The sequence below is a fragment of the Gopherus flavomarginatus genome, chromosome 2 (assembly GCF_025201925.1).
Source record: "Gopherus flavomarginatus isolate rGopFla2 chromosome 2, rGopFla2.mat.asm, whole genome shotgun sequence".
Taxonomy (NCBI): Eukaryota; Metazoa; Chordata; order Testudines; family Testudinidae; genus Gopherus; species Gopherus flavomarginatus.
Genome location: NC_066618.1, coordinates 140,808,114 through 140,829,836, shown reverse-complemented (window position 1 = coordinate 140,829,836; position 21,723 = coordinate 140,808,114). Strand labels below are relative to the sequence as shown.

Sequence of the window (21,723 nt, the reverse complement as noted above, 5' to 3'; positions counted from 1 at the left end):
GAGGAACAGAAAACTGCACACTTCTGCTGACTGTAAATCCATTACATGGCAGTGCCTTGGAGCACAGCAGAGGGCTTTAACAGATGCATGCTAGATGTAGACATGCATGTACACATAGAAATGCAGCTATTGTACATGCAAAATCATGGGAATGGCTGAGTCATTACACTACTTGAAACTATTTCCTTATAACTAGCCTTACACCTCTTGGCAACTGTCCGTAATTGACCATTTTGATTATCACTATAAATGTTTTTTTTCCTGCTAACAGGTCATCTTAATTAATTAGACTCTTAGAGCTGGTATGGCATGTTCTCTGTATGTATATATATACTCTTCTTATATGTTCCATTCTATGCATCCGATGAAGCGGGCTGTAGCTCATGAAAGCTTATGCTGAAATAAATTTGTTAGTCTCTATGGCGCCACAAGTACTCCTGTTCTTTTTAAAATCACCACAGTTATATCCATGTGAATGTACACACACCACAGTTACATACACGAAGTGGCACTGTGCACCCCCCCCAAAACCACAGCTACTGTATACAAACCGACACCTGCACTGCACATACAATGTTCTATGAGACCGTGCATGGCAAGTAGGTTGTGTATATGTGTATCATGCCTATGTCTAGTGTGTATGTGCATAAATGCAGTGTATGGAGGAGACTGCACATTTACACACACAGTCACTTGTACAGCCACACTCGCTGTACACCTACGCGCGCACACTTGTTTACTGTCCTGCTCAGCAGGCACCAGCTGCCTCTCCTGTGCGGACTGCAGCAGCTAGAGGTGCTGCTGTGCCCGGGCGCCGGCGTTAGGTGGAGCAGAGAGATGCCGCTCTTTCCCCTCCTCCCCTGAAAAGAGGCCGGGTGTGTGTCAAAACCCACGTGTTTAGAGAGGCAGACGCCGAGAAAGGAGACATAGCTGGGCCGGGGCGCAGCGTCTCCGGCCTCAGCCCGCGTTCTGCACCACCGAGGCGGCCGCCCAGGAGCTTCCGCCAGCCTCCTGCGTCCCTCTCCTCCCACAGCCTGGGGAAGGAGGCGGTGGCGGCGGCGAGACAGCCTGGCTCATCCTGCCCCATGCCGGTGGTTGGTTTGTTTTTGTTCCCACCCCTGCGCCCATCCCCCTGCTGCCGGCTAGGCTAAGCCAGGGTACCTACCTTATTTTCGTGTGTGTGCCCCAGCGCCTATAATGGAAACCCCCCCCCGCAGAAATTTGTGGTGGTGGCGGTGGTAGTGTCACTCCTCTTTTTTTTCCCAGCAGCAGCAGCAGATCATTGTTGTGTGGGAGGAGGGCAGCAGGGATGGACTTGATCTTTTGGATTTCTTGCTAAGACAGCAACACACCGCGCAGAGCGGGCAGAGGAGAAGAGAAGAGACCGCTTCGCTGCTGCTGCTAGATGCAGAGCCTCCCCCAGCCAAGCCAGAAGCTTGATTTTTAGGGAGCTTTTCTTTTCTCTCTTTTTTTCCCTTCTTTCCTCATTCCTCTCCCCCTTGCAGTTTCCCTGCTACGGCAGATGTGTTTGGGGTCCTCGCACAGCTGGGACTATGGTGAAATTTCCAGCGCTCACTAACTACTGGCCCCTGATCCGATTCTTGGTTCCTTTGGGCATCACCAATATAGCCATCGACTTCGGGGAGCAGGTAACTCGCCGGACGCCTTTTACCTTTTGTAGACGTAGCCAAATGCAGCCAGCCATCGCTGGCCCTAAGGGATAAATTACTGTGCAAGCTGCTGCTTTGCAAATGTGCCTTATTAGGATCCCTATTGCTGACTGTTGACAAAACACTCTCTGTATTTATTAGTCTCTTCCCTGTGAGCCTAGGGTCGCTGATGGCAATGCACACATAGGCTGTATTTGATTGTCAAATGTGGCCTTTCCTCTGCCAGAACATCCGTAGGAAACTGAAATAGGGTGCACTGTGGTCTGTAGGTATCCCGAGAGGAATTTGCAGATAGCAGTTTGCAGAAAACAAACAATATTGCTGCTGCTTTGCTCAGTGCATCACAAATTTTTGCCTGAATGCAGAATATCGATTGTCTCATTTATTTGGGAGCGGGCTCTCTGTTTTTTGTTTCTCTTTCATCTCATGGTTGCTTTTGGGTTTGAAGCCTCCTTGCTGTGTTTGTGTGTTGGAAAGATCTGTTTACTGCTTGTTTATTATTCATCAGACTTTTTTCTGCTTTCCACCATGTATGTTAAAACATGATCTGTTTTGAACTCTACTTTGATGCATATAGAAGGACATCTCTTTAGTGCACTCAAGGATTATGTAATTGGGGATTACATAAAGAATGTCTATATTTTAATTTAAAACTACTTTAAGCAAAAATATTGTACAGTGGATTTTTTAAATTTGTGGGGAAAACGAGGATTTTTTTCTTTTAAAAACCTATTGCAAAACATGTAGCAGGTTGAGCTGCTGATTGAGAATATTTAAACAGACATTGATTATGGTTATAGATATATCCTAGAGATACACTGCTAATTGCTGCTTGTTTGGGGCTTGCTGGTGTGCAGTTATATCTATTGATTTTGTGATGGAGTGAAGGGGCCTAATTCCCTCCCCCTCATACAGCCTGCTTTATCTTGTTCTTTTACCTCTCTCCATGTGGCGTCATTGAAAAGCTGGTGCTGCTGCAACCTCTTCAGCAGGCAGTGAACCATTTGTAGGTACCAGTCCCTGCCACCTTACCAGTGAAGCACTGTGTTTAGGAAACTCTTGCAGGATGCTTTGTAATGATATTGGCAAAGGATGGATTACATCAATGGGGGGGAGGGAAATAGGGTAGCAGTCTCTGCATTAGTATAAACAGCAAGAGAGAATCTCTGAAATGTGAAGTGCTAAGCATTTAATTTATAACAATTTACTGAGCTGACTTTCTAACTCGATTTACCTTGAGTACTCTTTTTGTAGTGCTTTCTTTGTCATCATTTTAAATTCACAAATTCAGATGCCATGGTATGAGAACCTGAGAAGAGTAGCAATAGATTCCAGGGCTCTCTATGCTAACAAACTTTGAAACAGATTAAGTCAATTGTGAACAAGTGTGCTCACTTCATCCTAATTAAAGTTCCACACTACTGCTGATTTAAAGCTGTTCTTTGCCTTGGACACTATCTAAAATAAGGCTCGCTGTATTTCCTTACTTTTTATCAGAGACCTATTTACTTGGCACAGTTTCCTGTGTAGGAAACATAGCCACAAGTGGGTGGAAGCCCCATGCAACAAGTGAACTAGCTGAATGCCCCCTAACAACTTTCATCCTTGTGATGTTACTGTTCCATCAACAGATAATCTGGTGCCTTTTAGGTGATTCTTATACATACAATCAGCATATGCACCTACTCCTGCATTCCTTATTCAGACAAAGATACTATAGAATAATTTAGTGAATTTGTGTAAAAAGTGCGAGATTTGGCACAATTATTACAATGGAAAATGGATATAAAAATCAACTATTTGCCAAGATATTTCATTCTTATTCTTGTTTCTCTTTTCTTCTACACTTAACAAAAAATCTTTATTCTAAATTTAAGCAGTAAAAGATATTCAGAATATTTTGATATATACAGTTTGTTCTTGTCTCACACAAGGGCAGTTTACTCTACCAGTCAGTTTTCTATAAATCCCACTCTCTGCCTCCTGAGAAAAGGGAGAAAACAGGATAGAAGAAAATGAAGAAAAAAGGTGACTTAGAGGTACAAATGTAAAATCTACCTTATACAAGTAGGGCCTGATTCAGAGTCCATGCCAATCAGAAGAAAGTCTTCCATTGATTTCAGTTCTCTTCAGATCAGAACTTTCAACATTAACAAGCAGATCACAGAAGAAGTCCTTGAATGCTGAGGGTTCAGTATGCTCTTTGCACCAACATCCCAACCCCCACTTACACTGGGAAAATGAGCATTTAGAAAATGCATGTTAAAAATTATTTATGCAGCTTTTTAAAATGGTGCCGAAAATAGTGGTCTCACTGCTGTGGACAGGGTCGATCAAGTTCAACACTCTTTGCAGCAAGGCATGCTAGATACCTGGTAAAATGAGATATAGTGACAGGCATGGGATGCCTTTCAAGGGAGTTGGGCTAATCAGCTGCCTCCCAGCAGGGGGGAAAGAAGGCCAACAAGCTGCTCACTTAAAGGGGGATTGCTGCAGGGAGCAGAGAGGTTCCTGCAGGAGATTGTGGATCAGGGAAAGGATGAGGAAAGGGGTCTTCCTTCACCAGCTAGGTGGAAGACTTCGCTGGGGATACCTGCTGGATAGGGAGCAGCATAAGATTGCTGAGACAGAGGCCGGAGAAGAGGCTAGGTGACAGGACCTGGTTTACCTGTCTTCAGTGATGATGAACTATGTTTTAACAATAAGTGCATCGCTGAGGAAAAGGGAATGAAATACTGACACTTGTGGGAGCTTCATTAATTTACTGGCTGGTGAGTTGGTTTATCCCCTCACGTGAGAGTGGGGAAGCTGAGGCAGAAATGATAATTTTAATCTTTTGTTGGTAATTCTTTTATGCACAAGCTTGTCCAATTTTTGAGATGTCATGTCTGCATTTGTTCCCCCAATGGATGCTACATGATTATCAGACTAGTGTTGTTGAGCAAAAATAGACTTTTCAGAAGATAAAGATTTGATGATCCAGTCATCTGATCACTCCCTTCTGCGGTAATAATTTTAATAATAGGGCAAAATCAGAATAATTGTATTCATAATAATGGGTGTGCCAAGGGACAGCTCAGAAAAAGCTACAGTACTTCCCCTTGTGCATTTATGCTTAAGATAAGACTGCTAATATAAATCAATCAAATTAGCATGGAGGAAAGTTATTCCCAATGGCTAATAATCTCTAAAAGAAGCACAGAAGAATGTGTAGGTCAGATATAAGATTATTGTATAAAAAGTAGCCTAGTAATATACACTGGCTGAGTAGATTGAGCAGTCATTGAAAGAATACTGTAGATCATAAGACTTTGATACAGCTTCCCCATTTGTTGTTTCCATGAGTAGAAATATTATTTGGGAGCACAGCTTTCAAAGCAGAGCCCTTTCAATAAGGTGTCTAAACTCTTTTTTGCTTAACAAAATTTTGAGGGATTTGAGATATTTTTATCATGTAGCTAAGTACAGGGAGGATAATACAGCTAAGAAATTGCCACATCTTTTGTTTCTCCTCTGCTGTCACTAGATAATTATTTGGCAGGTGATTTAGGAGAGGACTAAAGAACTTTGTGAGCATTGTACATTGTGGGAGATTAACACTAAGGGGTATTAAGTATTTTCAGACGACTCGATGATTATGGGTGTACCATATGAACAATGTATTTTTAATTATAATTCTGTATTGTGTTTAGGATGTAAAAAAATGTTACAGTAACATAAGTGAGAACTAATAAACTCCCCCCTTATAGTCTGTTCCAGAGCCCATTAACATCTGTGAAGATATTCTCATTGACCTTAATGACCTGATCCAGCATTCTTTGCTTTTTGGGACAAAAGTGTGATTAGATTTCAATCAGCTACCCTCATCTCAGTCTTGTAAACTTTTCTCAGATGTAGGCACCTGAATTTTGTTTATACTAAAAAACTGTAATATTGAAGTATGAATACAGAATGACTTAGAAGTGGAGAGGGGGGAAATCACAATACTAGCTCTAACACATTATTTCTATTTGCTCTGTTTTTATGCTGACTTATGCTTTCCTAAGTACATTTAATATAAATGTTTTATTATGTTGAATAAGGTTTTGGGGGGGCTTTTAAGAATGGATCCCAGAAATTTTTGAACTCCCTTATTTTCTGCATCATGTATTATACCACTATATTTTAATGTAATAACACCACTATTCTCACTTTTCATCCAGGGAGCTTAAAAGCACATCACAATGATAAGCATCGTTATCCACATCTTACAAATGGAAGTGTTGCTAACTCATGATTTTATCATGAGTGTCATGATATTTGGTGTTTGTTTTAAGGGCTCAGGTACTGGAGACCAGTGATTACCTGAAAATACCAGCATATGTCTTGTTGTTGTTGCTTTTTAAGTTTTGTATTGTTTTGTGGTTGCAGAAAAAAACCTTCAAAAGACACACAAAGCAGAAACCAATGACCGCACCTCCCTTCCCTCAAAAAGTATCATGATTTTTAAGCCACTTTTTTGGGAACTGACTGATTTTCTTTTAACATTTCAGGGTTGGCAATACTGGGGAAAATGAAGTACTGATGGGGTAATGTATTTGCTCAGGAATGCCCAGTAAGCCATTGGCAGAGCTAGGAATAGAATGTGGGTCTGACTTGTTGGTCAGTGCTCTGTGCAGTAAACTGCCTCTGAGGCTGCATCAGTAATAGCAATATTTTGGAAGAGTGTTCCCTGGTTGCCAACACCAGTTATCAATGTTGGGACTCCCTACTGTTGTCGTGTTAGCACTGATGTTAACTAACTTCGAGTCATAGAGTGCAAGGCCAGAAGATTAGCTAGTCTGACATCCTGTGTACCACAGGTCTCCAATATCGCTCAGTGCCAACACATTAAAGCCAACAACCAAAATGAGACCCCAGATAAATGGGACCCACAGGAGACTAGGTCATGATGTGCCACAGGCAGAGAAGAAAAGGAACCAAGGTGCACCAGTGCTCAAAGTCCCTGCAGTGGGCCTTACTTGCTACGAGTAAGAGTGTATGACACTTTTGAAAATGGAATCAGCAGCCAGTGCCACAGTAGGTCTCCCAACAATCAGCTGAAGCAATGTTATCAACCATGGTTTTTTTTTTTCCAACTGTCCATAGGATAAACAAGACCTGTGGCTGTTACTGTGAGATCCATTACCAGCAATTCATTAGCAGTACCGAATACACACACGCGTGCACGTGTTATGCTCAGTGGCATTTAGGCTTAGACAAACTGAAACAAGGCAATGAAGGAATCAAACTACTACTCCCTCATTAACTCTTCATTGTGCTTCAGTACCTCAGGGCTCTTGGGATAACCTGATAATTTTATATATTACATGTGGTATGGTACTTGGGGTTCAAATAAGGCCACGTCCAGACTAGGGTATTAAAATCGATTTTAGATACGCAACTTCAGCTACGTGAATAACGTAGCTGAAGTTGAATTTCTAAAATCGAGGTACTCACCCCTCCAGACGGCGCGGCATCGATGTCCGCGGCTCTCCGTGTCGATTCCGGAACTCCGTTCGGGTTGATGGAGTTCCGGAATCGATGTAAGCGCGCTCGGGGATCGATACATCGCGTCCAGACTAGACGCGATATATCGATCCCCGAGCAATCGATTTTAACCCACCGATGCCGCGGGTTAGTCTGGACCTGGAGCAAGTGAGTTACCTTAAGAGCAATGAGACATCAACAGCCCTTGTTCTAAATGTGTTGGCTGCTGCTGGTTTAAGAGGCCTAGTTTTATTTTAACAGGTTTCTCCTTGTAGTTAAAACCATTTTCTTTTCTTAAATGGTGACCAGAAAAACAGAACAAGTTGTGCATAAAATATTAAAGAGAATTAATGAGACTGGAGAGTTTATATTCCCAGCTGCCACTGTGGCATCTTGGCCAGGTTACATAACCTTTCGATGCCACAGTTCACTCATTTTTAAAGAGTGCATAACACTTACTGATGTTATAGGGCAGACAGGAGAGTTAATACATTTCAAAAATACTCGAGATGAAAGGTGTCCTAAGAAAAAAGTATTATTATGATTGACGTCTGTGGTCAAAGACTAACCTAGATTAGATAGGCCTTTAATACCACTTTAACAGAAATGTGACAATATAAGCTCCCATTGTAATCAGTGTAGGCTATAACTATATACAATAACCATGATTCTATTATTAGTATTGTATCCTAGTGGAAATATCATTAGGTTTTTTAAAATATTGCATTGCTATAACAATATTTAAAGACAGATTTTCCCCCTTTCACATGTGTGCATAATTCCTGAACTAAAGGGACACTTTCAGGTAAATTTAGGCCCAAAATTAGTTCAAGAAAATAAGTTTTTACAAAAGATTAAACAGAATTGTATGTTTGTTTGTTTGTTTAACGTTTCACTGGAAACGTGTTGAAGGAATTACAGTCCCCTGCAGGGTTTATCACCCAAATGTTATAACATTGTGTGAGTACAGGAGAAGCAGAATGTGAAGCTGACTGGAAACAATAGTGCAGTTTACCAATCTATATTGTCCAAGATGAGAAATCCAAGAAGTAAGAGCTAATCTGTAGCCACTAGGTGGAATGAGTAGTGGGACAGCTTCCAGAACCCAGCCAGTCTCAAGATCTCTGCTTCAACACTGACTCTGGGGCCTTTCTGCTGCCTGGCAACATGGCTGCAATTTTCTTCCTCACCTTTTATATAAATTGTGGAATTTTCCTTCTGTCTCTCCATTTCAGCAGCAGTCTGTGGCTCAGATACTCAAATCTCAGTTTCTATTGGGAATACTCACTAGCTCCCAGTTTTGGATGTGAGAATAAAGGCATTCATGCTCTTAGGGAAATAAATTAGTGGTGTCATTTTAAAATGGTAACTCTTACCCTTCTTCTTCCTACCTGTATTCCCAGTAGTTTCTCTTGTCCTCTTGCCAATGTATCTTACTTAAGAAATTGAGTTGGGATCCCCAAGCAGGCTATTTATTAGTCTCCCCTCTGGTCTGTAGGCACAGCACAGATACTGCAGCACTGCTAAGCACTGAAGGAGAAGCAGTGGTTTCATTTTAAAGTGACTGGAGCAGTTAGCAGCAGTGCTTCAAAGGAAAACCACCATCCCTTTTCCCAACAAGACTACAGTTTTCAGCTACAGGAGTGGTTGGGTTGTGCTTAATGACCTGAAGAATAAACTGGTTTAGGGCTCTTAACTCAACTTTTTTTATTTAAAAATTAAGTTAAGAAGAGGCCTTCCCCAAAGTGTGGGGTTGCTAGATATTGTGGGAGTGGAAATGAAGGGACGAGTCAAGAGGCAGTTGATTATCAAAGAACTAAAAGGTGGGGGAAGGCGAGGGGGAGAAGGCTAGAGGACAAAGGATGTATATGGTTTTAGTTGCCTCCCCCTTTCCCCCCTTCCCCTTCCCCCACCCATTACAGGTAATAGACACAAGTGTGTGTGTGAGGGGGAGAGAGAGATCTCACCTCTGCACTTCAGGGTACTTAGACATCACCAAAAAAGCCCCAAACAATTAGACAATCAGGGACACCAACCAGAATTCAGTAGGAATTGATTGAGGTCTACAGTGTCTTCACATGGAGAGAGACCTTAAAACCAAAAAAAACCCCAACAACAATGCAATTCAGTGTTATATGGTGTATGCACTTAGTCAGATGTTATGCGTAGAAAGTAGTGTGCTTTTACAATGCTGTTGCCTAAGTAGAGTGGAAGATTCTGCTTGCTTGTTGAGTTTAGTTACAGATAGATGTAACATAAGGCCACATTTGACAGACATTACCTCCTCAGCAGGGAGGCTAAAGAACCACGTTTTTTGTAATTAGGTCAAGCCTCATTGTAGGATTTTCATATTGAAGCTGCCACCCCGATACTTATTTGTGAGCACTGATGTTGCAACCAATGATACTGTATACAGCATTCATGAAGGAGATAGCAATTACTTTATTTAGGTCTCTAGGAATTAGGATGACATTAGCATTTGGCCTAGTCACTAATAAATTAACTAGTTACTGTGAAGTATAAATAGAATGCTTAGACATTGAAGCTGTTTTAAAATGAAAAGTGGATGGCTTAGCTCAGGAGTAGGTAAACTATGGCCTGGGGGCCGCATCCGGCCCTTCAGATATTTTAAACCAGGCCTCGAGCACCCGCTGAGGAGCAAGGTCTGGGGCTTGCCCCGCTGCAGGCATACTATGGCTCCATGCAGCTCCCAGAAGCAGCAGCATGTCCCCCCTCCAGCTCCTACATGTAGGGGCAGCCAAGGGGCTCTGCACGCTGCCCCCGCCCCAGGCACTGCCTCCACAGCTCCTATTGGCCGGGAACCCTGGCCAATAGGAGCTGCAGGAGCAGCACCTGTGGACAGGGCCTCATGGAGCCCTGCCCCCCCCTTGTGCCCCAGCCCGCAGCCTTTTCCTGCACACTGAACTCCTCATTTCTGGACCCACGGAGCCCGCACCCCCTGCCAGAGTCCTCACCCCATCCCACACACCAACCCCCAGTTTTGTGAGCATTCATGGCCCGCCATACAATTTCCATACCCAGATGTGGCCCTTAGGCCAAAAAGTTTGCCCACTCTTGGCTTAGCTGTAAGGCAGTGGTTCTCAAACTATTGTACTGATGACCCCTTTCACATAGCAAGCTTCTGAGTGTGACCCCCCCCCCCAAATATATAAACAAGTGTTTTTAATTTATACACCATTATAAATGCTGGAGGCAAAGCAGGGCTTGGGGTGGAGACTGTCAGCTCGTGACCCAACCCCATATAATAACCTTGTTACCTCCTGAGGTGTCCCAACCCCCAGTTGAGGACCCCTGCTGTAAGGCAAGGTAGTAGAGGAAGAGGGAGCAAGTCTGGGTCAGTTATGAAGAGAAGTCTGGAGCAGCCATGAGGAAGAGTGGGGACAGAATCTGGGGAAAATCAGCATTACGGAATGCCAGAGAAGGTAGTCATTAGCAGCAGGCAAGAGGAGGAAGTCCTAAAGAGTAGTCAATTGAAGTATGCAAAAGGGATGTCGGAGGCTCTCACTTTACTTGGCAGTGGTGAGGCCTCACCTGGAGTGGTGTGTCCAGTGTTGGGTGCCACACTTTAAGAAATCTTCCATTGTTGCATGCAGTGTTGTTGTAGCTGTGTCGGTCCCAGGTTATTAGAGAGTGCGAGAGGTAATACTGTGATATTCTGTACCTCGTGGGAACACCATACACCCCTGTGTTCATCCTTATAAAATGATTATGTGGAATCCAATGCAAAGTTTGTCATGTTGTGTCTTCAGAAGGCTCATGCTGCATTGAGCATTGTTGTTATAGTAATGTTATAGGTTATAATTTTATGTATATAGTTATGAGGCTGAAAATATGTACTCATGGCTTAAAGCAGGCCTGGGCAAAAACTCCCCAAGAGCAGAGAGGCAGTTCACACCTCATCAGGGCATGTACAGGACAAACTCAGCCCAGCCTCACAGGAACAAAGGACACTGGCCTAGGCAACAACAAAGGATCTGTGGGACTCCCAAGTGAGTCACGCCCCCCTCCTTTGGTCAGTTAGGAACTATGATGAGGTAATGCTCACCTGATTCAGAAGGGGGGCAGGGCAAAGCAAAGAGGGAAGAAAGAACATGATAAAAGGGAGAGACATTTGCCATGCTCTTCCTCTCTCTTCCACCTCCATCTGGAGACATCACCACTAAGTGTCTGAAGCTCTGATCAAAGGAGAGAGCTTGGCTAAAGTTTGTAAGGGCACTGAAAGTGTTAAGATCAGCTTAGAATGTGTTTTGCTTTTACAGTAACTCTCCACTTAACATCCTCTTGCTTAATGTTGTTTTGATCTTATTATGTCCCTGCTCTGTTACGGAACCTGCATGTGCAATGCTTCCCTATAACGTCGTTTGGCTGCCTGCTTTGTCCACAGCTGGCAGCCCCCTTATCAGCTCCTCTATTCCCCCCCCCCAGTGCCTCCCGCCCGCCAGTGGACCCCGCGGATTAGCGCCTTCCCCCTCCTCCCCCCACCTCTTGCCCGCCAGGGGACCCTGCAGATCAGCGCCTTCCCCTTGCTCCTCCTGCCTGCGGCAATCAGCTGGTTTGCAGCATTCAGGTGGGAGTGGGGGAGGAGCGAGGACTTGGCGCTCAGGCTTGCGCTCCTTCCCCTGAGGAACTTGATTGCCGCGGGCAGGAGTCAGGGAAGCGAGGGGAGAGGAGTGAGGACGTGGCTTGCGGAGTAAAAGGGGAGGAGATGGGAGGAAGAAGAAGCAGGTTAAGGGTGGGGGTTTGGGGGGGGACAGAGTGGAGTGAGTGGGCCGAGGGTTGAGCTCCCCACTCCTGGTGCTTGCAGAGTAGGGGAAGCTGCAGCTGTTGCTGTACAACGTGCTTCTCCTAGCCTACAGCACCTTCAGCCTCCTTGCCTGCCTCATTTTCTGCAGTGCCAGTGAGCTGTGCCTGTGTGGGGTAAGACAGAGGCACCTCCAATTGCTTCATACTCAGCAATGATGATTGTAGTATTAAATTCCTTGTTTAAAATGTATACAATACCCTTTGGCAAAAAAAAATTTCCCTGGAGTCTAACCCCCCATTTACATTAATTCTTATGGGGAAATTGGATTCGCTTAACATCGTTTTGCTTAAAGTCACATTTTTCAGGAACATAACTACAATGTTAAGCAAGGAGTGACTGTATTTTTTTGACCAAATCTGACTTACTTATAATCACTTAAAATCTACCTTTCATAGTTAATAAATCTGTTTGTTTATTCTACCTGAAGCAGTGTGTTTGGTTTGAATCGTGTCAGAGACTCTCCTTGGCATAACAAGCCTGGTACATATCAATTTCTTTGTTAAACTGATGAACTCATATAAGTTTTCAGAGTCCAGCATGCATAACTGGACACTGCAAGACTGAGGTTCCTAGGGTTGTGTCTGGGACTGGAGATACTGGTTAGTGTCATTCAGTTGCACAATCCAAGGAGCAGCTTGCATGCCAGGGGCTGTGTGTGGACAGCCCAGGAGTGGTGGTTCTCACAGCAGAGCAGAGTAAGGCTGGCTCCCAGAGTCAAGGATTGGAGTGGCCTAGCAGATCACTGGTTCAGATAACACCAGGGTAACGTCACAACTACCTTTTATTGGACCAACTTCTGTTGGTGAGAGAATGAGCTACACAGAGCTCTTCCTCAGATTTTGGGAAGTTACTCAGGCCACATCTACACTTCCACATGTTGGCAAAACTTATGTCATTCAGGGTTGTGAAAAAACTACACGCCCACCCGAGCGACACAAGTTTCGCCAGCATAAGTGGTAGTGTGCACAGTGCTTATGTAACTCACCGATGTCGCTGCGCCCGCTTGTTGGAGATGCTTGTGGCCTCTACATAATTAAATCAAGATCTGACAGCGGCACAGCTGCATCAGTGCAGCTGTGCTGCTGTAAGCTCGCTAGTGTAGACATAGCCTTCTAGAGTGTCACAGCTAACTACAAGGTCTAACAGTTTAGCAGAAGTAGTTAACATACGTTCTAAGGGATCATTCAAGGTGAAGTGATCCGTTAAGATCGCTGTAATCATGGGACAAAAAGGGGGTTTAGCGGGTTAGGGATTGTTGTAATAAGCCGTGAGACCGTGATTTTTAGTGATTTCTAGCAAAACTATGAATTTAAACTCCCAGGCTTGTCTTTTGAAAAAAAAAGTGTTGTTCAGGTTTCCTCTGAGGTGAGGACTGATAGGTCAGATATAGAGCGATCACTTTGTGAAAAGTATTCATCTACAGATGATAAGGTATTTTTGTCTTTTATCATTTTCTTCTGTGTTCATTCTGGTTTCACCCACACAGTTATTGGTACATTTAGTACACTGGATGAGGTACACCACATGTTGTGATAGGCACGTGTAAACTCCATAGATCATGAAACGTGTTGTGTGTGGGGGCAAGGGGTGTTAATCATTTTATTAGTGGCGATATGGCTGCAAGTGTTGCATCTGTTGTTCTAGCAGGGTCTGTTGTCGTTTTGAGTTGGCGGGGAGCTTACTGCTACTGAGCTTGACGATGTTGGGGGATGGTTTGAAGGCCAGAAGTGGGGGTTCAGGAAAAATTTCTTTCAGGATGGGGTCCCCATTGAGTATAGATTGTAGTTGTTTGATGATACTCCATATGGGTTCTGTTGTGGGGTGGTAGGTAACAACTAGCAGTTTGTGGTCAGAGAGGTTTTAGTTCTGTATTGAGGCAGGTTCTCTCAGGGTATTTAAGTGGCTTGCTCCATGGTGCAATCTACTTCTCTGATGGAATGTCTTGTTTGGTGACGGCAGTTTTGAGCGTGTTAATGTGTATATCCCAGACTTGCTCCTCGGATAATGTTCTGTGGTATTAGGGTGCACGGTGGAAGATAACAGATTTCTTGGAGTGTTTGGGATAGGTCTCGTGATCTGTCGGTTTCATGTATATTTTCTGTAAAGTTCCATTGCTGAAGCTGATTTTGGTGTCCAGGAAGTTGATACTGGTGTGGGAGCAGGGCCGGAGCTTCCATTTAGGCGACCTAGGTGGTTGCCTAGGGTGCCAGGATTGGGGGAGGCGGGGCATTTTTCTGGGAGGGTGGCAGGCAGCTCCAGTGGACCTCCCACAGGTGTGCCTGCGGAGGGTCCGCTGGTCCCGCAGCTCCGTGGAGCATCCGCAGGGACGCCTGCTGCAGGTCCACCGGAGCCACGGGACCAGCGGACCCTCCACAGGGACGCCTGCGGCAGGTCCACCGGAGCCGCGAGACTGGCAAGTGGCAGAGCGCCCCCCACGGTGTGCCACCGTGCTTGGGGCGGCGAAATGGCTAGAGCTGGCCCTGCGCCTAGGGCGCCAAAAACCCTGGCACCGCGCCTGCGTGGGAGTGTTCCAGAGAGAGTATAATGGAGAGGTGCTGGTTGTTGAAGTTGTGGTGGAGAGAGTTTGTTGTCTTCATTGATGTATTGCTGGCATATCATTGGTGCATTTGTCGTCTTTAAGGTGGCCCATAAGAGGCTGGCATATTGGAAAGCCATCCCAGTACCCATGGCTGTTCCCATGGCTTGAACAAAGTGTTTGTTGTTAATTTTAAAATTGTTAGGGATGAGGATGAAAAGGCTTATTACAGGGGTGGCCAAACTTATTGATCATCTGAACTGCATATGGCAGACTTCAGAAGTTTGAGAGTAGGGTCACACCTGCCAGGGCTCTGGGCTTCTGCCCCAAGGGAAGCACCTGTGGAGGCTTGGGGCTTCAGTCCTACTCCTGTTGAAGACCCAGGTCCTGGCAGGTGCACCCCACGGGGCTGAAGCCCTGAGCCACCCTCCCCTGCTGGGTAGAAGACCCTACCCCACCACCCCACTGCAGGACACAGGTCCCGACCTCCTCTCCCCCCCACCAAGTCTGGTAGGGGGATAATGGGGAGCGTGGGAGGCTCCACAAGCCACACTTTCTAACTGTAAAAGAGCTGCATGCAGCTCATGAGCCACAGTTCTGCCACCCCTTGCTTATTATATAAATAGATTTATCTGTAACCCACTAACCCCCTCTTTATCCTATTAGGGTGTTAATGGGCCACTTCACCTTGAATGGTCCCTTAGCAGGAGTGAAAGTAATTTACAGGACTTACCAGTACTGCTGGAGTCCAGAGGGGGGCATGGCCTCATCCGGAAGCAGCGGAGCCTCAAGCAGAAGAGGAGGGGCCTCTCAAGATTTAAAGGCCCTGGGACATCGGCTGTGGCTGGGAGCTCCAGGACCTTTAAATCAGCCGGGGTTCCTAGCTGAAGAGGTGGCTGGGTACCCCCCGGGGCTCAGGGGCAAATTTAAAGGGTCCAGGGCTCCGGCTGCCACAGGGAACCCCAAGCTTTGCCAGGCTAGGGCCGGGATTCAAAGGGCCCAGAGCTCCTGCCGCTGCGGAGAGCCCTGAGCCCTTTAAGCCCCGGCCGGGATTTAAAGGGCTCTGGGATGCCTGCAGCCGTGGGGAGCTTTAAGCCCTTTAAATCCCAGCCCGACAGCAGGGATTTAAAGGGCTCAGGGCTGCCCGCAGCTGCAGGGAGCCCCGAGCCCTTTAAATCCCAGCCCCAGCCCCAGCCCCAGCCCGGCTGCTGGAGCCCTTTAAATCCCCGCCGCGGAAGCCGGTGCGGCACAGCGTACTGGCTCTTGCCGGTACACCGTACTGGACCATACCGTCTTACTTTCACTTCTGTCCCTTAGAATACGTGCTAACTGCTTGTGCTAAACTATCTGTTAAACCTTTAGCTGTGACAGTCTAAGGGCATGTCTTCACTGGCAACATTAAAGCGCTGCCGCGGCAGCGCTTTAATGTGGCTATGTAGTCACGGCACCAGCGCTGGGAGAGAGCTCTCCCCGCACTATAAAAAACCCACCTCCACAAGGGGAATGGCTCCCAGCGCTGGGAGCACTGTCTACACTGGCACTTTACAGCGCTGAAACGTGCAGCGCTCAGGGGGTGTTTTTTCACACCCCAGAGTGCAAAAGTTGCAGTGTTGTAAAGTGCCAGTATAGACAAGCCCTTAGTATCTTTCCCAGACCGAGGAAAAGCTGTGTAGCTTGAAAGCTTCTCTATCTAACCAATAGAAGTTGGTCCAGTAGAAGATATTACCCCACCCACCTTGTCACACTTCAAGATAAAGATGGGCAAATCGTAGAGAGTCTAGAGAATATAAACAGAAATGATAAAAGATTTAAATACCTGACCTATGAGACAAAGTTTAAAAAGTTGGGCATGTTTAGTCTGGGCGGGGGGGAAAGAAGCCTGAGGGGGGACATGGTAAATAGTCTTTATTATTATAATGAATATGGTGATCAGCAATTCTCCATGTTCACTGAAGGTAGGACAAGAAGTAATGAGTTTAATCTGCAGCAAGGGAGATTTAGGTTGGATATTAGAAAAAGCTTTCTAGCTATAAGGATAGTTAAGGTCTAGAATAGCCTTTCAAGGGAGGTTGTGGAATTCCAGTCACTGATGGTTTTTAAGAGCCTGCTAGACAAACACCTGTCAGGGATGGTCTAGGAGGTTTACTTGGTCCTGCTTCAGCATGGTGGGGGGCTGCTAGACTCTTTGAGGGGTGGAAGGGACCTCATTTCTAGGATTCTAATAGCAGGTAAAGGGTGGGGTAATAAAAATGTAGAAAAGGTCAGGAGATAGAACACAGTATTATGAAATGAGCTTCAACCATCCTTATTCTTTGCAAATGTTAACTCAGTGATTTTTTTTTCCAAAAACGTTTCTTGTGCTGATCTCTTTGGGGTTTATGATTGCAATTTGCTTGGAATCATGCTCCAGAATGCACGCTGGTCACACTGTTGTGTGATTTGAGTTGACCAATCACCACCTAAGATTTTTAAGACATTATGAAATGTGGTATTCCATATTATGCTGGTGCTTCTGGCAATATTTCTGGAAGAAAAGTTAGAGAAAATGATGAGTTAGTTGGACTGACATGCACTTTCTCTGCTTTTGAATGCCTGAGTCTGATCATTTATTTAAGGATATTAAAAAAATTATATAGATATGAGGAACGTTCATATCCTCGTATTTTTTTACTTCTGCATTAGAGATTTTGGTATCTGTTCTCCAGTCAGTGCTTCAGAGATCCATAGGGCACAGGAGTAATTAGGAATGCATGTCTGTATTAACTATAACAGGAGGGATCAGATGCTCAATTAACTACTCTGACAGAGCATTTACTGGAATTTTACTTCATGTGACCGACATGGAGACTTGGTAAATCAAAGGTCTCATATATATTGTCCTATTAGCAGAGATACAAATCTCAGCCATGTATCAAGTAATTCAGTGATATATAGCAGCTATGCCACTATATACATACTTTTATTGTACATACAGTATAGAACAGATAGCAGGTAACTATGAATTACGGGGCTATAATTCCACAGAAGAGTTCTGCTGCCAATATAAACCACAAAAGTGAAGCCTGAATGGTTTCAGTTGTCACTAGAAACTCTCTTGATGGAATTATACCCGCATCACTCAAAATGTTTCAGATTTTGTATTCTAAAATATATAGCTCTAAGCCTCAGAGGTATCCTCTGTTCCTTCTGTCTGCTGGCACCCTCCCTTTCTTCCCCTTTCCTCTGCCTTCTCTCTGACTACTGTTTTTCCCCTACTGCTGCTGCCTCCACTTTCATTATTTCTTTTCTCTTCTTGATCTTACATCAGTAGGGCCTTCTCTCCCTCCAGTAACCTGAAATCTGATCAGCCAGACTATATAATCCATCACACATGTGAATTACATTGTTAGATGGACTGCGGTGTGTTTAACACAGCAAATCCTGTGATTGTGTAAAACAGGGATTTTAAGGAACAAGGCTTGGAGTCAGATGTGGATTCTAACCAGCTTTGCCCACTGAATTCCTGTGTGGCAAGTCATTTAGGCCCAGATCCCCAGAGGTATTGAGATATCGAATTCCCATTGAAATCAGTGGGAATTAGATACCTGAATATACTTGAGAATCTGGACCTTGATCTCTGTTTGCCTCAACCTTCTCATCTATAAAATAGTAATATGTCCCCACAGGCATGTTGTGAAACTTATTCACTCATTCTTTTGCTTTTTACAGATCCAGACTAACATGGCTACCCCTCTGATACTTACTCATTAGTGTTTATAAAACATGTTGGAATTATGGATGGAAGGTGTTATATAGATGGAAAGTATTATTAAGTTTGAACCTTGAAGACATGTATTACACAAGAATTATTTCATCAATATCAGAAATCTGATCTTCTTTCTGTGTGTTCCTGAATGGGTCTCAGAGGGGCTAGTAACTTTAGAAAAATCTGATTTGCTGTATAAGAAAGCATTATTGCTAGGTGAAGCTGGAGTGCAGTGCCATTTCGAAGTGTGCATTTACCCAACATATCACTTCTGCATCAGTTCCTTTCAATCTGTATTGAGGTTAGATAATTCTAAACCACTAATCAGAGTAGTTGCTAGAACTTGTGATTTTTGCAGAACTGGTTACAGTTCGGATCACTGGAAGAAAACTACTTCTTTGCGTTTTAGCATTATTGCCTATGACTTCATTAACATCAGGAAAAGGTTGGCTCTCTAATGACTTTCAACTGTGCACTGAACTTTGCTGTTTGGCTGTAATGTCATCTCAGGTGTTATTGGTAACTTGTTATGTTACACTTTGAAATGAGTGTGGGGTTTTTTTTGTTTATTTGGTAATGTGCAACTAGGGTCACCAGATTAGGTTACTTCTGCTTGCCTGATCCTCCAGTGAGGTGAGATACCTGCAGATGTGATGTTACATTTTGTTGCCATGTTTATATTCTGCTGCAATGTTTTCAGATAACAAGAAAAAGCCTGTAGAGACTGCAGGTGAAAAAGGAATTGCTGAGGGTTATATAGAGCAAAAAACCAGTCTCTCATGAACCCTCGTGTCTAAGAGAGCAGAGTGCAGCATTTCCTCAATCCTGTGGTCTAATCCATGGAATTAATTTGGTTAGAATATTTCCATGCATCCTTGTATCATTCTAGCTCAGTGCTTGTTTGCTCATGGAAATATTGCTGCTTAATTTGAGAGACACTTACTCCAAAGTGAGTCAGGAGAAACTCTGTATATAGACAAGCCCTCAGTTATAAAGACAGCTAAGTGTTTCCTTGTTATTAGTGTACATTATTGATGTCCACACCTTTTTAATTGAACAAATGACCGGGACAAAGAAAATGTACTGGAGATGTAGAGTAGTTATTAAAAAATGCCTCCATTCAATGCACTGCGAAACCTAAAGTAAATCATATTTTTTTCTATTCCTTTGTTTAGGGAAATAGTTCAGTGTTTCACATTTGGTGGCAATGCAACTGTTGGTATATGTTATCACTCTAGGCAAGAACGATGATTTATTTTTATTGTGCTAGCACCTTAGGAGTCATTTCTAAGTACAATAAGTGGTTCAGCAACACTTGTCAAGTCTTGGGCCTTTTAACTGGTGTACTTTGCAAATGTCTTCAGGTCACGTGTTGCCTATTAAGAAGTGGGTTAATTTTGGAGGCGAAAGTAAGCCAGTTCGGTCTGGTACGGTGTTCCAGTAAGAGCCAGGATGCTGTGCTGGACTGGACCGGCTTCCCCAGGCTGCCTCCCGAGCCCTGCTGCCGGAGCCTTGAGGTAGCGGTGGCAGGGCCCTGGTGGTGATTTAAAGGGCATGGGGCTCCGGCCACTACAGGGAGCCCTAGGTCCTTTAAAGCACTGTCCGAGCCCTACTGCGGGGAGCCCCAGGCCCTTTAAATTGCCCCTGAGCCCCGGGGCTCCCAGCCGCTTCTGCAGCTCCGAGAGTGATTTAAAGAGTCTGGGTATTTAAAGGCCCTGCCTCTTCCGGTTGAGGCCACACCCATGCTCAGGGCTCCTAGTTAATTCCATGAATGAATTTAGAAGCAGTAAATACCTTTTAGGCATGTATTTGATCTCACTTATACCAGCCCTACTCTAATATAAAGCATTACCTGTAGTAGAGTTGCTCAGGCCTAAATGAGAGGCGGTGCAGGCTTCAGGGGCCTGAGTTTACTTTTGGTTACACCTCTGCAATGGTGCAGTCAGATAGGTTGTATATGTAGAACTGAGGACAAAATTCAACTGTAAATGGGAGTTCGGTCTAATTCTTACTACAACACGTGAATTGCTCACTTCCCTGAAAATGTGGAATTTATATTCTGGATTTATCAAACTCCCTTGCCAGTTTGTCTCCTGACCCAATCCAATTTACCCCACTTTCCTTTCTCTTGCTATCCAGCAGCTGGAGATAAGGATCTTCTTTTTATAATCTAACCATCAGGGAGAAGCAGCCACTTGTTTCTGTAATCCTATAGCAAGCTGAGTTTGTTCTTGCAGGGATAGCTCTTATTCACTTCCTTTTTTATCCTGAAGATTTTCATCTCTGTAGCATATTGCTATATTCCAACAGTTTTGGAGACTTTGATCTATAGTCTTTCAGATGCAAAACTACAGGTTTTATTGCAGCTTGCCTCCTTGCCTATTTCCTGTAAGGGTCTCTCAATTAAAAATGTTTAGTATGTTCGAAAGGAAAACGAAAGCAGATTTCAGGGCTTGAAACACATTTTTCAATTCTGTTGAAAGAGAGAATTTCCAGTTACTTAAAAGGAGAGATTATTAGAAATAAGCATAAATAACTTGGATAAAACAGGAACATGGTAACAGGCTGAAGGGATTTGAAGGGTGTAATCATCGAGGAAAGAAAGAGGAAAAGGAGTGAATTAGTTTATCCTCCCGTACAATATCAACCTAGGAGTAAAGAGGTAGAATTCAGAAAGAGAGAAAATTTAGACTAAAAAAAATCAGAATAAATGTCCTAGTACTGAGATGTACTGAACTATGGTTAAGCCTTCCGAAGGAAAATGTGAGTAGTTCCATCTCTTGCATTACTTAAATCTAAAGTACACTTGTTGAAGAATCGTGCATTACCAGGCATTAGATTATGGGATCTAAAATGGTTACATCTTACCTAGCTCTAATTTCAATGATTCAGTGAATCTAGGCATAATGTTAACTATGTGCAGTCCTGTACTTACTGCAGAGGAAATCAACAAGGCAGATCACAGAAGGACTAAGGGCTTGTACACACGAACATTAATTTTTGCCAAGCTGAGGTATAAATCTACCCCACACTAGCCTGCTGCACACTAAATGACTTTGTGGACTCCTGCTGATGCACGCTAACGAACGTTTGTTAGCATGCTTTGATATACACTGCTTTGAAACACGAGTAGATTAAAACCTTAATTGCGCCTATGATCATATTGCTTTGTGGGACAGTCTTTAATTCAGTGGTCACATACAGTTTTTTCCACCAGACCACTGCCTCACTCCGTGCACAAGATGGACCTCTGGGGATGATTCAAGATTGTGTGCTGAAGGAGGCTATTTTCTGTGAGTTCTCTGCCTCATTTGTTGCAGAAGATGGAAGGTGTGTAGTGAATGAGGCAAGGGGAGACTTCAGGAATAGAGGATGGTTTTATGGCTAAGCCAGTTGGTTGCTGCTAAAGTTCCTTTGTGATATCGGTCAAGGTACTTAA

General features: G+C 44.1%; 1 protein-coding gene across 4 annotated transcripts in view; it reads left to right on the top strand.

Moving 5' to 3' along the window:
* Positions 1-912: 912 nt before the first annotated feature.
* Positions 913-21,723, top strand: part of ANKH (ANKH inorganic pyrophosphate transport regulator) — a 164,693-nt gene continuing 143,882 nt past the window's right edge. For 2 of the 4 annotated variants that reach the window (XM_050937494.1, XM_050937495.1), the window contains exon 1: positions 1,557-1,649. Coding sequence is in view for 2 of the 4 variants with exons in the window: in XM_050937491.1 (XP_050793448.1) it covers positions 1,086-1,094; positions 1,506-1,649 (153 nt within the window). In the remaining 2 variants the exon portion in view is untranslated. Of the gene's footprint in view, positions 1,095-1,505; positions 1,650-21,723 lie in introns of those variants that run through there. The other 2 variants (XM_050937492.1, XM_050937491.1) reach the window with 2 other exon arrangements.